Below are 15,926 nucleotides of genomic sequence, written 5' to 3'. Positions count from 1 at the left end.
GTATAATTATACACTGGGGAAAAAAAAAAAAATTATTATTATTTGCCATATCATGAGGTTGGCAGATCATGTTTAAGGATTAAGAAGTGTGAACATACAAAATATATCAAAAATATGTATTAAAACATCCATAAAATACCCTACGAGGGAAAAAGGGAACCTAAATAATCGTAAATATTAAAAGGGCGTAATGCCCTTAGAATAGGTGTGCGAAACATAAAAAGGTGAAGACGGTAAAAAAGGTGAAAAAGATAAAAAAAAGGTAAAAAAGCTAAAAATGCGGAAGAACTAGAACGCATATAGTTCTATTTCATGATTCAAGCCTATTGGGGCCAAACTATCCAGGGTGTATATCCATCTGGATTCTACTCGAGACATAGCTTTGAGATAGTCACCCCTTCTGAGGTTTGGCCGGACTATTTGTATGCCCATAAAGGAGACTCCTCTACATGATCGCTTATGAATGTCAGCAAAATGACGAGATACTGGGTGTCCTTTGTATCCTTTTCTAATATTATCAAGGTGCTCCTTGATTGTTACCTGTAGGGGTTTCTTAGTTCTTCCAACATAGATTTTACCACAAGGACATTTTAAAATGTATATGACACCCGATGTATGGCAAGAAATGCTATCTCTAATATAAAAAGTATTCATGTTGGGTGAGTCCATGAAGCAATGATGAAGTTTTTTAGAAGTTGCTGTTCTAATGCAGCACGCACATTTTCCACAAGGTTGGAAACCTTGTGAATTTGAGCTTACACGGGCTGTTTGATTAACATTTGTGCTAGAGCCACACATCTTGGTCGTGGGTGCCAATAGTAGGCCTAAATTTCGTGCTTTAGTATACACGAATCGAGGCTTATTTGGAAGCAAATCACCCACATATTTATCACCCTGTAAATGTGACCAATGTTTACAAATGATTTTGTTAAAAACCTTATGGCCTGCATGAAATTGGGTGATGATGGGTAGATTATAAATTTGTTCTGGAATCTTAGCTGGATCGTTAACTAAAGGGGGTTTATGGATCAATGAAAATCATGGCATAGATTCTACCTGCTGCCTAGTTCTCTCAAGTAGTTCTATATCATACCCTTTAGCTACAAATTGGTTAATAAGATATTGTGTTTCTTTATGATAATCAGTTGTATTTGTACAATTACGTCTGATACGCATAAACTGGCTTTTTGGGATGTTGATCAGCCATATGGGTAAATGACAGCTAGTGGTATGAATATAGCTGTTATAGTCTACTTCCTTATGGTAGCTTTTTGTGGTTAGTTTACCTTGTTCAATGCAGATGGTTAAATCCAAAAAATTAATACTGGATTTACTAACTGTGGGTGTGAATTCTAATCCAAAATCATTGATATTCAATCTCGAAATGAATAGATTAAGGTCATCCAATGAACCATCCCAAATAAACAGAATATCATCAATGAAGCGTCGCCATAGCTTGATATTCTTGTGTAGGGAGCCGTTGACGTATATATGCTCATGTTCCCACATACCAACATATAAATTTGCGAAGCTAGGCGCAAATCTAGTACCCATCGCGGTGCCATGGGTCTGTATGTAAAACTGGTTTTCATATGTAAAATAGTTATGTTTCATGATAAAATCTATGCTTTCAAGAATAAATTTAATCTGTGCAGGTTTGTAGATTCTTAAGGCCTCTAGGAAAAATTGTGCAGCCGTTTGTCCTTTGAGAGGATCAATAACAGTATATAAAGGAAAGACTAGAAGCAATGGGATGAAACTGAATGGGAGGAGACACAGATTAGATATTAGAAAAAACTTTTTGACAGTTAGAGTGATCAATGAGTGGAACAGGCTGCCACGAGAAGTGGTGAGTTCTCCTTCAATGGAAGTCTTCAAACAGAGGCTGGACAGACATCTGACTGGGATGATTTAGCGAATCCTGCTTTGAGCAGGGGGTTGGACCAGATGGCCCAGGAGGTCCCTTTCAACTCTACGATTCTATGATGCTATGATTCTAACATCTAAAGTAGCTAGAATGAAATTGTGGTCCCACTCTAACGGTTCCAAGACCTGCAGGGTATGAGTGGTGTCTTTTAGATAAGCCGGCAACAAGGTCATACATTTCTGTAGATGGTTATCCACGTATTTAGATAAGTTAGCTGTGAGACAGTTAATACCCGATATGATAGGCCTGCCAGGTGGGTTTGTTACATTTTTATGGATTTTGGGGATATGATAAAACACTGCAATTGATGGTGTTTTGTTGTTAATAAATTGGCATTCTTTTTTAGTTAAGATACCTATAGATTTCCCCTTAAGGGCTAAAGAATTAAGTTTATTGCAAAATGAGTCTGTTGGGTCTGCAGGGATTTGTTTATACGTGACCGGATCACTCAGTAATCTCACAGTTATTATCTTATCATCCCTTGTATCTTCCTTATCCCACAACCCCAAACATTTGTTCAACACTTTTAACTCCCTCCTCCGCCCACCACTGCCCCCTCCCACTTCCCTAATTTCTGCCGAGGACTTTGCAGCACATTTCAAAAACAAGATAGACCAAACACGGCAAGTTTTTATTGCTCAACCACCACAACCCCTTTGCACACCAGGCCAATGCCCAAACTCCATAACCTCCCTATCTAACATCACTGAAGGGGAGCTTGCTCATCTTCTCTACAAATCACACCTCACCACATGTGCACTTGACCCTATCCCATCCAACCTCCTCCCCAACATCACCACCACTCTTATCCCATTCCTAACCCACCTCTTCAACCTATCACTAACTTCTGGTACCTTCCCTTCTGCTTTCAAACATGCTGCAATCACGCCTATCCGTAAAAAGCCAACTCTCGACCCAACCGCTATGTCCAGCTATCACCCAATATCACTGCTCCCATTCGCTTCTAAACTCCTGAAGCAGCACGTCCACGCTGAACTTTTCTCCCACCTCTAATCTAACTTGCTCTTTGACACTCTACAATCTGGTTTCCGTCCCCATCATTCCATTGAGACAGCCCTGACCAAAATTACCAACAACCTACTTACAGCCAAAGCTAACGGACAATACTCTATACTCCTCCTCCTAGACCTGTCCTCTGCTTTTGACATAGTTGACCACTGCCTCCTACCACAGATCCTCTCCTCCTTTGGCATCAAAGACCTCGCCCTATTTTGGATCTCCTCATACCTTCCCAACCGCACATTCAGCGTCTCCCACTCCCACACTACCTCCTCATCCCACCCTCTCTGTGTTAGAGTCCCCCAAGGCTCTGTTCTAGGACCCCTACTCTTCTCAATCTATACACTTGGCCTAGGGCAACTCAAAGTCCCATGGATTCCAGTACCACCTTTATGCCGATGATACTCAGATCTACCTCTCTGGCCCAGACGTCACCTCTCTGCTCTCCAGAATCCCGGAGTGTCTATCAGCCATATCTTCTTTCTCCTCTCACTTCCTCAAGCTCAATGTGGACACATCTGAACTGATCATCTTTCCCCCATCTCACAGATCTTTCTTTCCCGACCTATCTATAACAATTGACGACATCACGCTTTCCCCTGTACCAGAGGTCCGCTGCTTCGGAGTAACCTTTGACTCTGCCCTGTCCTTCAAACCGCACATCGAAACTCCCTCCACCTCCTGTCGCCTCCTGCTCAAAAATATTTCCAGAATCCGTTCCTTCCTCAACCCCCAATCTACTAAAATGCTTGTGCATGCCCTCAAGATCTCCCGCCTCGACTACTGGAACATCCTTTTCTGTGTCCTCCATGCTAACACCCTCGCACCCCTCCAGTCCATCCTTAACTCTGCCACCTGACTAATTCATCTCTCTCCTTGCTACTCCTCCACAAATCTCTTCACTGGCTCCCATTCCCTCAGCGTGTCCAATTCAAATTACTAATACTGACCTACAAGGCCATCTATAAACTGTCTCCTCCATATATCTCTGAACTAATCTCCCGATAACTTCCTTCACGTAATCTCTGGTCCTCCCAAGACCTCCTTCTCTGCTCCTCACCCAACCGCCTCCAAGACTTCTCCCGAATATCCCCCATCCTCTGGAATTCCTTGCCCCAACACGTCCGACTATCAACCATAATCGGATCCTTCAGACAGAACTTGAAAACCCATCTCTTCAGGAAAGCTTACAGCCTGCAATGATCCCCGCTGCCTCCTCACCACTACCGGAGTTATCGCCTCAACCAACACCAGAAGTGCTGCAACTCCCCAACCTACAGTCTCGTTCCTCACCATCCTGTAGAATGTAAGCCCAAAAGGGCAGGGTCCTCTCTCCCCTCGGTATCAGTCTGTCATTGTTAGTTTGTTTACTGTAAGTGATATCTGTAATTTTTATGTATCCCCTTCTCATGTACAGCACCATGGAACCAATGGTGCTTTATAAATAGATAATAATAATAATAATCTTCATCTCTTCTCTCCAACTATACTGCTGTCATCTTCATCTCACCTCTCTCATTGTTCTGCTGCCTGCTTCATCTCTCTCACACTGTACTGCTGCCAGTCATCTTCTGCACATTGTGCTGCTGTCAGAGTCTTCTCTCTCACTCTGTACTGCTATCAGCTTCAGCTCTTCTCTTTCACACTATACCTCTGTCAGAGTCACCTTGTCTATAGGCCCTGTCACACACAGCGATCTCGCTAGCGAGATCGCTGATTTTGTGACGCCACAGCGATCTCGCCAGCGAGTTCGCTGTGTGTGACAGGGATCAGCGACCAGCCCCCCTGCCAGTTATTGCTGATCGTGCATCATCGGCCTGGGCCATTTTTCGATCGCTGGTCTCCCGCTGGCCAGCGCGCATCGCTGCGTGTGGCAGCGAGAGACCAGCGATCGGTGACACTGGACGCTGGCTTCTAATGTAAACATCGTGTATCCAGGAGCCGCGTCTCCTGGATACCCGCTGCTTACCTTGGAAACTGGCATACTCGCTGGTTTCCAAGGTAAACAGCGGGTATCCAGGAGTCGCACGGCTTAAGATACCCAATATTTACCTTGGAAACCAGCGTGTATGCCGGTTTCCAAGGTAAACAGCGGGTATCCAGGAGACGCTGCTCCTGGATACCCGATGTTTATATTAGAGAGGGGCTGTCTTGTGACAGCTCACCAGCAATCAGCCTAATGATGTCCCAGCGATCTCATCATGTTGGATCGTTGGTGGGATCGCTGGGACATCGTTATGTGTAACGGGGCCTTATCTCACTGTTCTGATGTCAGCTTCATAATTTCCTTTCCTTGAATTTGGTCTTACCCGGGATTCAAACTCACAACCTCTTAAGAAAGCAGGTGTTAGGGCTGGCGAAACGCACCAAATTATAAAATAATAGTAGGTGCATTCACAGCCTGGGGTTCACCGTGCAGAGGTGGTACACTGCTGCTAAGTAAAGGCGGAAGTATAAAGCGGTGTGGGAAGGTCACACGTGGGTTAACGTCACCCAGTGTGAACAGCAGCATCTCTGTTAACTCACAGAGCCGCACTACCGCTGAACATAAACACCGGAGCCTGTTTAACTCACAGAGCCCGGCCAAGGAGCGCACAGAAAGCGGTCACAAAACCCTGCCCCAAGGACATGGGGTCAGAGCCCCTCTAGACCTTCTGAGCGTGCTGCGTCACAACTGCGGATGCCGGTATAGACGCTGACTTCAGTGTGTAGAGCACGTGCACTGTGGCGTGCCGAACCACTGGTGGAGACCAATGCCTGTCACTGACTCTGACCTACCTAAACCTAAGCCTGGGCGCTTAACAGGCTAGGCTGCACAACACATGCGTACCAAGGGTAGGGGTTCTTAATGAGTCATTCACCAGAGACATTCATACATGCATACGACACACACTCTTGATAGTCAGCTAATGCAGTCTATACTAGCGCATGGCCAGAGCGGCCATGCGAACCTTTTATTGCCGCCTGCTTCCGGGACTTCCCTGGCCTTTCAGATGGATCAATCCTAGCTGGAGAAGGACCTGAGCACAAGACCTTCGATCTCCAATGGGAGATCACACCACGGGCATGCTCAGTGGACCGCAAGGAGGACTTAGTCCCTGGAGAGACTTGCTGCTGGCCAGCCTGCATTGCTAAAGGTGGACTAGAGGTGGCAGCAGCAAGCAAACCCATAGTACTGGTCTGAGCAGAGCGTTGGGAACGACGAGTCTGCTGAGCAGGCGTCTCTGCGGCCGAAGGAGAATGGGAGACCGCCGAGTGAAAGGCTCGGGATTCCTGTTGTGCAGCGGCAGAGCCCCGATGCCTAACAGCAGGAAGTGGCATTAGCAGTGGGCCACAGGCTGCATTGCAAAGTAAGTAGGATTTTTTTCTACCTAATGATCTATATCGTGCCCTTCACGGGTATGTAGAGATGACTGTCTATATACCAGTACCTTTTTCTTTAAAAATAAGGAAAAATAATTACACTAAACACAGTGTGTACTGCAGGTAAAATGGTTGCATGTACTTAATATATGCAATGTTCGTGCGTGTGTGCCTAATATGAGCATTACTGTAATATGGAGCTCCAGACAAATCTATGTGAACATAGTTGTAATTTTCACTTTTCATGTTTCAATCAAGAAAAAAAAAATAATCTAGAAGAAATCCCATGTGTCCTCTTACCGGTGAATGATGTGGTGTTTTTGTAAGTAATCCAGGGCCAGTGATAATTCACATATATAAAGTTTCACAGTCTCCTCACTAAAATGCACGTTCTGTTGTAAATGATAGCGCAGATCTCCTCCCAGAAGAAGATCTACAACCATAAACATGTCTTCTTCATCCTGGAAAGAATACCTGAAAAATAAAGCAATTATAAAATATTAATTTTAATTACCAAACCACCTAAAAAAATTATCCCATGGCTATCACATTTTTGCAAAATTTACAATTATAGTTAATTGGAATTCAAGAGCATTTAACATTTTTCCAAAAACTCTTCTTGCTTTCATTTCCATTCAGAAAAGATGTAGAGCAGGTGCAGGCGAGCATATTTGCTGTCTGTGTCTGACCAATTTTAGTCTACGAGGCCATGTCCATGTCCAAAAATTATCACTGCACGCCCCAGTTTGATTCGATATTAGAATCTCACTCAGCCATGCAAGTCAATGAGACCATGGAAAACATCGGACTGCACTCGGATAATATCTGAGAGCAGCCTGATTTCTGCACATTGACACAATAGAGAATCAGATTACACTTTGCCGACACTGATCAGACTCTGATCAAGAGTGTCATTTGCATAATCGGCCCAATTCTCTTTGATGAGAGAATCTTTGGCCATCTGCACCATTAGAGTGCCAGAGGATCTTCCGGATAACCCAGATTTTGAGACAATATTGGGCCCAGAGGACCAGCAAAAAACAATGAAATTTAGAGGTGATTTTGGAGCTATCACCAGCATCTATTTCTTATGAGCTAAAAGCAAGCAAAACGTTTCAAAATAATTACCGTAAATGATGCCGTCCGGTTTTTTTTAAGTTGCACTTTCTTTTTTTTTTTGTCTTATGGCATTCATTGATGGTTATTGCGCCAAATTCTTCTAAATGGCACTTGTGGATCAAGAATCTTAAGTAAAATCAAAATTGCTTTTTATTTTTGGTTACCTTTTTGCACCTTTTATAGAGCAAAAAGGCACATGTTTCGCGAAACATTTGAAAGTTTGCTCCAAAATTTCCAAAGACTGAAATTTCAAGGTACTTTTTGCGATTTAAAAAAAAAAAAAAATCTGGAATATAAAAACTATGGCCACAGAGGCAAATGTTAAAAGAAAACAATCAAATACATAAAATAGACCTAAAAAGTCAAAATAAAAGAAAAATTTGGTGCAAATTAAAAATGGAAACACATCACGATATAATTACTGTCATGAATTGAGGTAGGTATTCACATTAAGTACCTAATATACTACACATAGAGGAATGTAGTGAATGACCACATAAGAAAGTAAATACAGTCAAGTTTGGGCACCCCTATTAATGTTAACCTTTTTTCTTTATAACAATTTTGGTTTTTGCAACAGCTATTTCAGTTTCATATATCTAATAACTGATGAACTCAGTTATATTTCTGGATTCAAATGAGGTTTATTGTACTAACAGAAAATGTGCAATCTGCATTTAAACAAAATTTGACCAGTGCAAAAGTATGGGCACCCTTATCATTTTCTTGATTTGAACACTCCTAACTACTTTTTACTGACTTCCTGAAGCACTAAATTGGTTTTGTAACCTCATTGAGCTTTGAACTTCATAGCCAGGTGTATCAAATCATGAGAAAAGGTATTTCAAGTGGCCACTTGCAAGTAGTTCTCCTATTTGATTCTCCTATAAAGAGTGGCATCATGGGCTCCTCAAAACAACTCTCAAATGATCTGAAAACAAAGATTATTCAACATAGCTTTTCAGGGGAAGGATACAAAAAGTTGTCTCAGAGATTTAACCTGTCAGTTTCCACTGTGAGGAACATAGTAAGGAAATGGAAGAACACAGGTACAGTACTTGTTAAGCCCAGAAGTGGCAGGCCAAGAAAAATATCAGAAAGGCAGAGAAGAAGAATGGTGAGAACAGTCAAGGACAATCCACAGACCACCTCCAAAGACCTGCAGCATCATCTTGCTGCAGATGGTGTCACTATAACTTTATATTAACTGTCCGTATTCACTGCCTAAACTTGAATGAAATGTTTCTGTGAATACATCGCTATCAATGTACTAAATGAAAAATGTGTTTTCAATTAATTATGACAAATCCCCCCCAAAGTGGATGTCACTCCGAGATTTCCTATTCCACCTTCATGATGTAACTGTATTTTTCAAAGCTCCTTATAATCTTAGCGTCTAGAAAAAGAAGAGGAAGGAAATAGGTCCCAAATAGGGGATCACCTGAGGCATGATTTAGCAAAAGTATATAACTTTAATCTTTATTATGACACAAAAAACAAACACACAAAAAGTTAAAAACATTAAAATACGTCACTCATGTGACATACAAGAATCAATAGGCTCAGGATAGAACCAAACTCCCATAGCCAGACACTCCACAAATGATGATTTTATAGAGAAACCCTATGTCCATATAAATAGCATACCATAATACAACCATGAAGTCTATAGAAAAATACTCTACAGATTTAATTGTTGGTTCAAATGGATGCACAGAAGTTATAGATCTAAAGGCTGAAAAAGATCGGCACAAACATCATAGTCATACATTGCATATGGTGCATACATAGAAGGTTCTTTAAAGAATATAACCACAAGAGAGTTCTCCATATAGGCTATACATAGAAATTCAAAACTAAGCTTGGACAGCAAGTCAAAAAGGTGGTGATAGGGGAGTTATAAAGGCTCACTCCCCTCACATATGCCAAACGGTACTAGGCACGCAGGAGTGAGTAATAAAGGCTAAAATAGCCACCCATAAGAAAATAAAGAATGACCCTGTATTATCAATACAATGAACCCCTGTGTAATAGAATGGTGTCTAAAAGGACGGAAACCTAACTATAAACACTTTATAATACCTGAACTTGCTGGACATGCAGGGTTAGGTAATACAGACTAAAATAGCCACCTATGCAAAATATAAAGCATGACCCTAACTTATCTGTGCAAAAAGCCCATATATAAATTGGAGTGGAGCCTGGGAGAGCAGAGACCCGACGCGTGTCGCCACTGATTGTGGCCTCGTCAGGGGTACCGTCTGCCTGTCATTTGTGTCATTAACCCCTTTCCTACAATGGACGTAATATTCCATCCATGTGACCTGGGACCTAATTCCCATGGACGGAATATTAAGTCATAGCGATAAGCGGCGCCCACGTGGTGAGCGCAGCTGATCGCGGCCGGGTGTCAGCTGATTATCACAGCTGACACCCGGTACAATGTGTCAGGGGCAGTCACGGACCGCCCCCGACACGTTAACCCCTGGCACACCGCGATCAAATACGATCGCGGTGTACCGGGGTTAAAGGGAAGCATCGGCAGGGAGGGGGCTCCCTCCGTGCTTCCCTGAGCCCCCCACAGCAGCGCAATGTGCAGTGCTGCTGCGGGGGTCTCCTTCCCTGCAGGTCCCCGGATCCAATATGGCGGCGGGGACCTTCGGGGGCCTGCAGGGAGCTGGCTTCCTCAGTGCCTGCAAAGCGCAGGCAAGGAGGAAGCCTGTGTAGTGCCTGTGACAGATCGCTGATCTGTCACAGGACAGTGATGTCCCACCTGGGACAATGTAATAAAGTTAAAAAAAAAAAGTGTAAAAATAATTTTTAAAAAATCGCTAAATAAATTAAAAAAAAAAAAATATTCCCTAATAAATTTATTTTTTGGAAATAAAAACAAAAAAATAAAAGAACACATATTTGGTATCGCCGCGTCCGTAACGACCCGCCCTATAAAACTATCCCATTAGTTAACCCCTTTAGCAAACCCCTTAAAAAATAAAAATAAAAAACGAAGCAAAAAATAATGATTTATTATCATACTGCCGAACAAAAAGTGCAATAACGCTCAATCAAAAAGACGCATATAAATATCCATGGTACCGCTGAAAACGTCATCTTGTCCCGCAAAAAACAAGCTGACACACAGCATCATCAGCGAAAAAATAAAAAAGTTATAGCTCGCAGAATAAAGCGATGCAAAAGTAATTATTTTTTATAGAAAATTGTTTTCATTGCATAAAAGCGCCAAAACATAAAAAAAGACATAAATGAGGTATCGCTGTAATCGAACTGACCCGAAGAATAAAACTGCTTTATCAATTTTCCCGCATGCGGAACGGTGTAAGCGCACCCCCCCAAAAGAAATTCATGAAACGCTGGTTTTTGTTCATTCTGAAGTCCCAAAAATCGGAATAAAAAGCGATCAAAAGAAGTCACGTGTCCAAAAATAGTACCAATTGTGAGAATCATGTGGGAATAGTGGATGAGGGCAGGTATATCTCGCCCAGATTCCTTTCCTATGTGGCCTAGTCTGGTCAGTATCACACCTGCTTGCTAATGAATAATGGGAGGTGGATATAAAAGGATGCCAGGTGGTTGTGTGAGTGTCTCAGCCTGGGAACACAGAGAGCCTGTCTGTGTGAGAGACACACGTGAGTGGAAGCAGTGCCCACTGCAACTGTGGTTTGGCTGGACGGGAGAAGCCCGCCAGTTGGTAGTTAGGTTGTCCATTGTTTAGTTAGTGCCAGATAGGCAAGGATTTGTTTTATGTTTTATTTCCTTTTTGCATTGCTTTCACCGTTAATAAACCTGACTCAGGGTCAGTTACACCCAAATCCCAGCTCTGCTCCTGAGTTTCATGCTGAACGCACGTGACCTTTGACCCCAGCAAAGGCGATCCCGGAGTGTTTTATCACATTGTGGTGGAGAACGCGGGCATCACGTTGCAAGCATGAGCATGGAGGACGTGGTGAAAGCGCTGGTACAGTCCACCGCCGTCCAGCAAGAAGCTAATCGGGTGATGATGGCAAAGCTGAAGGAGTTGGTGGACATGACAGCTACTGATCGTTCGTTTCTCCAGCAGGTGGCGCAGTGCCTGGCAAGCCTACATGAGGGTAACCTGGAAGCCGAGTCGAGAGTGATTCACGTGAGTCGGTACTGGCAGAAGATGACGACCGAAGATGACGTTGAGGCATACCTGACCACGTTTGAACGGACGGCGGTGCAAGAAAAATGGCCGAAGGCGCGATGGGCCGGCCTGATTGCCCCGTTTCTTTCCGGTGAGGCCCAAAAGGCTTATTATGACTTAGAGCCTGAAGCCGCGAAGGACTTTGACAAACTGAAAGCCGAGATCTTGGCCCGGCTGGGAGTGACGACCGCTGTCCGTGCACAGAGAGTGCATCAATGGACTTATCAGCCGGATAAACCACCGCGGTCACAGATGTTCGACCTGATCCACGTGACGAAGAAGTGGCTACAACCCGAGGTGTTGACAGCGCCAGAGATAATCCAGAGAGTCGTCATGGACAAGTACTTGAGAGCTCTACCGCCAGCCCTGAGGAAGTGGGTAAGCCATGGAAATCCTACGACGGCAGATCAACTGGTGGATCTGGTTGAACGTTACTCCGTGGCGGAAGGACTCGTTCTTCATCATCTCCACGTGGAACCGGTAAGACTGTTCCAGGGAGATGGAAAAATCCCTAAGACAGTGGGGGAGGAAAACGGGACTGCCCGCACTGCGAGGCCGAGAGTAACGAACTATGGTCTAAGCAAGGGGCCCATTAGGTGTTTCCGCTGCCAAGAGATGGGACATATTGCTGCGAACTGTCCGGTCACTACTGAGCCCATGCAGTGCGACGTCACAGACTCTAAAAACCGCATGTCTATGGTTGCACGGGTAGTGAGTGTGAATGCCGGTCAAAAGGATGTGGAAAAACACTTGTGTGATTTAACTGTTGATGGCAAAAATGTGGTGGCATTGTTAGACTCGGGAAGTGTGGTGACTCTGGTGAAGGCCAGTCTGGTGTCAGCCCCGACTGGAGCATCAGACAAATTTTCTGTAACGTGTGTGCATGGAGACACCTGTTCGTACCTCACCACGGTCATATGCATTACTACTTCCTATTGGTCTGTGCAACATAAAGTGGGACTCGTCCCGGCGTTATTGCATGATGTTATCCTGGGCCGGGATTTTCCACACTTCTGGCAATTGTGGGAGAATCAGTTGATGCCCTCGGGTAATAGTGTACATGATTCTTCTCCCAGGGCGCGTGGATGTCTCCCCGGAAGACTCGGGGGAAGAGTCTGCGGGAAATGACCTGCAGTTCCCGTTTTCAGTCATGGCGGGTGATACGGAGGAGACCGGGGAAGAGGAGGAGGCCGACAGCCGTCCACCTCCCCGTTTGCCGGATTTAGAAGTTCAGAAAGATGACTTCCAAAGCGAGCAAATAAAGGATCCTACCCTTTCTCAGGCTAGGACAAATGTAAAAGTGATAAATGGGGTACCCGTAGAACCTGGCTCTAGGCTGGCATATCCTTACATGGTTCTGGAGAATGATTTACTCTATCAGATAGAGAAAAAGGGGGAAGATACGGTGCAACTATTAGTCGTGCCAAAACCCTACCGGCGGCAGGTGCTGGACCTGGCCCACGGACATGTGATGGGAGGTCACCTGGGAGTCCAGAAAACCACCGAAAGGATATTACACTGTTTTGTTTGGCCAGGCATGCATCACGATATTCGTGTATATTGTGAGTCTTGTCCTGACTGCCAAGCCTATGCACCTAAGCCCCGATTCTGTAGCCCTTTGGTACCCCCACCTATTATTGAAGTCCCGTTTGAGAGGATTGGGATGGATTTAGTTGGGCCCCTTCCACGGTCTGCACGTGGACACCAACATATCCTGGTCATCTTGGATTATGCCACTCGTTACCCGGAGGCCATCCCTTTCTGTAACACAGCCACCAAGACGATTGCCAAGGAACTGGTGCATGTGTTTAGTCGGGTCGGTATAGCAAAACAGATACTCACCGACCAGGGGACCCCCTTTATGTCCAGGGTAATGAAGGAGCTCTGCCGATTGTTACAAATCGAACCGTTACGCACATCCGTGTATCACCCTCAAACAGACGGGTTGGTCGAACGGTTCAATAAAACTCTGAAGCAGATGCTGAGAAAGGTGATAGACAAGGATGGGAAGAACTGGGACTATTTACTTCCGTATTTGCTTTTTGCCATCAGGGAAGTACCCCAGTCTTCCACGGGATTCTCGCCTTTCGAGTTATTGTACGCCCGACGTCCTCGCGGACTGTTAGACGTTGCAAAAGAAACCTGGGAGGGTCAGGTCACACCGTTTAAAACAGTGATAGATCACGTCACACAAATGCAGGACCGTATTGCGGCTGTTATGCCTATCGTCAAAGAACACATGATACAGGCTCAAGGAGCCCAAAAAAGAATCTATGATAGGGGCGCCAAGATCCGTACGTTTGCACCCGGAGATAGTGTGTTGATCCTGGTCCCCACGGTGGACAGTAAGTTCCTGGCAAAGTGGCAGGGCCCCTTTGAGATTAAGGAAAGAGTTGGTGAAGTAAACTACAAAGTATACCAGGCAGGTAAACGGAAACCTGAACAGATTTATCATGTAAATCTGATAAAACCCTGGAAAGATCGGTCTGCCTTGTCAGCGGAGCTGGCCCGTCCCGTCTGCTCACATACCGTACCGGAGGTACGGGTTGCAGAGACTCTCTCGGAGCGGCAAAAGACTGAGGTCAGGCAGTTTCTACTTTACAACCAAAAGTTTTTCTCAGAAAAACCTGGGCAGACTACGCTAATGAAACATGACATTGTAACGGAACCTGGTGTCACAGTTCACGTAAAGCCCTACCGAATCCCGGAAGCGCGCCGTGAAGCCGTTTCCCGAGAAGTGAAGGCAATGTTAGAGTTAGGTGTCATTGAGGAATCGCACAGTGCTTGGTCCAGCCCGATTGTGCTAATTCCTAAACCGGACGGCACCATCCGGTTCTGCAATGACTTCAGGAAACTGGATGCGGTCTCAAAATTTGATGCCTACCCTATGCCCCGGGTCGACGAGTTAATAGATCGGTTAGGAAAAGCCCGGTATATTACGACCCTAGACCTAACAAAGGGGTATTGGCAGATCCCTCTGGCGGAGGCTGCCAGAGAAAAGACGGCATTTGCTACCCCAGAAGGTCTATTTCAGTATGTGTATATGCGGTTTGGACTGCACGGAGCACCGGCGACCTTCCAGAGACTGATGGATCGAGTCCTGAGGCCACATAGGCGGTACGCTTCGGCCTATTTGGACGACATTGTCATTTACAGCTTGGACTGGGAGACTCATCTCCAGAAAGTACAAGCTGTGATTGACGACCTGTGGGAGGCAGGTCTAACCGCGAACCCCAAGAAATGTCACATCGGGCTAGAAGAAGCCCGGTATTTGGGGTATGTAATTGGGAGGGGTGTTGTTAAACCCCAGGTTGATAAGATTCAGCCAGTTCAGGACTGGCCGCAACCTGTCAACAAGAAGCAGGTACAAGCCTTCCTGGGGATCGCCGGCTATTATCGCCGGTTCATACCCAATTTTGCAGCCATCGCTACCCCCCTGACGGATCTTACAAAAGGGAAAGACTCCGTCATGATTAAATGGAGTTTAGCGGCTGAAGAAGCCTTCCATAGCCTAAAACGGGCACTTTGCTCTCAGCCCGTACTGGTGACTCCGGACTTCTGCAGCGAGTTTGTGGTACAAACAGATGCCTCTGATACCGGTATCGGGGCCGTACTCTCACAAGTGAGGGACGGAGTGGAACACCCAGTCCTCTATCTCAGCAGGAAGCTGAATAAACACGAGCAAAGGTATGCAGTCGTAGAAAAAGAGTGCCTCGCCATTAAGTGGGCTCTAGAGGCCCTCAAATATTACCTGGTGGGCCGAAAGTTCAGGCTGATCACTGACCATGCCCCTCTCAAGTGGATGCACTTGAACAAGGAACGGAATAGTCGGGTGACCAGGTGGTTCCTTGCCCTGCAGGCCTACACTTTTACGGTGGAGCACCGCCCAGGCGTACAGATGGGAAATGCAGATGCCCTGTCCCGAGTGCACTGTTTGGCGGGTGTCATTGCTCGACCGGAGTGGTCTGAGCAGAGGGGGGGGATATGTGAGAATCATGTGGGAATAGTGGATGAGGGCAGGTATATCTCGCCCAGATTCCTTTCCTATGTGGCCTAGTCTGGTCAGTATCACACCTGCTTGCTAATGAATAATGGGAGGTGGATATAAAAGGATGCCAGGTGGTTGTGTGAGTGTCTCAGCCTGGGAACACAGAGAGCCTGTCTGTGTGAGAGACACACGTGAGTGGAAGCAGTGCTCACTGCAACTGTGGTTTGGCTGGACGGGAGAAGCCCGCCAGTTGGTAGTTAGGTTGTCCATTGTTTAGTTAGTGCAGGACAGGCAAGGATTTGTTTTATGTTTTATTTCCTTTTTGC

General features: G+C 45.2%; 1 protein-coding gene across 1 annotated transcript in view; it reads right to left on the bottom strand.

The window, feature by feature from the left end:
* STK32B (serine/threonine kinase 32B) overlaps positions 1 to 15,926 on the bottom strand; it is a 363,907-nt gene that overhangs the window by 210,405 nt on the left and 137,576 nt on the right. Inside the window, exon 4 of the mRNA XM_073574498.1 lies at positions 6,611 to 6,784. Coding sequence (XP_073430599.1) covers positions 6,611 to 6,784 — 174 coding nt within the window. The remainder of the gene's footprint in view (positions 1 to 6,610; positions 6,785 to 15,926) is intronic.

The sequence above is a fragment of the Dendrobates tinctorius genome, unplaced genomic scaffold, assembly GCF_039654945.1.
Source record: "Dendrobates tinctorius isolate UK_male_01 unplaced genomic scaffold, ASM3965494v1 ptg000039l, whole genome shotgun sequence".
Lineage (NCBI taxonomy): Eukaryota > Metazoa > Chordata > Amphibia > Anura > Dendrobatidae > Dendrobates > Dendrobates tinctorius.
The sequence above is the reverse complement of the archived record's forward strand: the minus strand, read 5'-3'. Positions and strand labels throughout refer to the sequence as shown.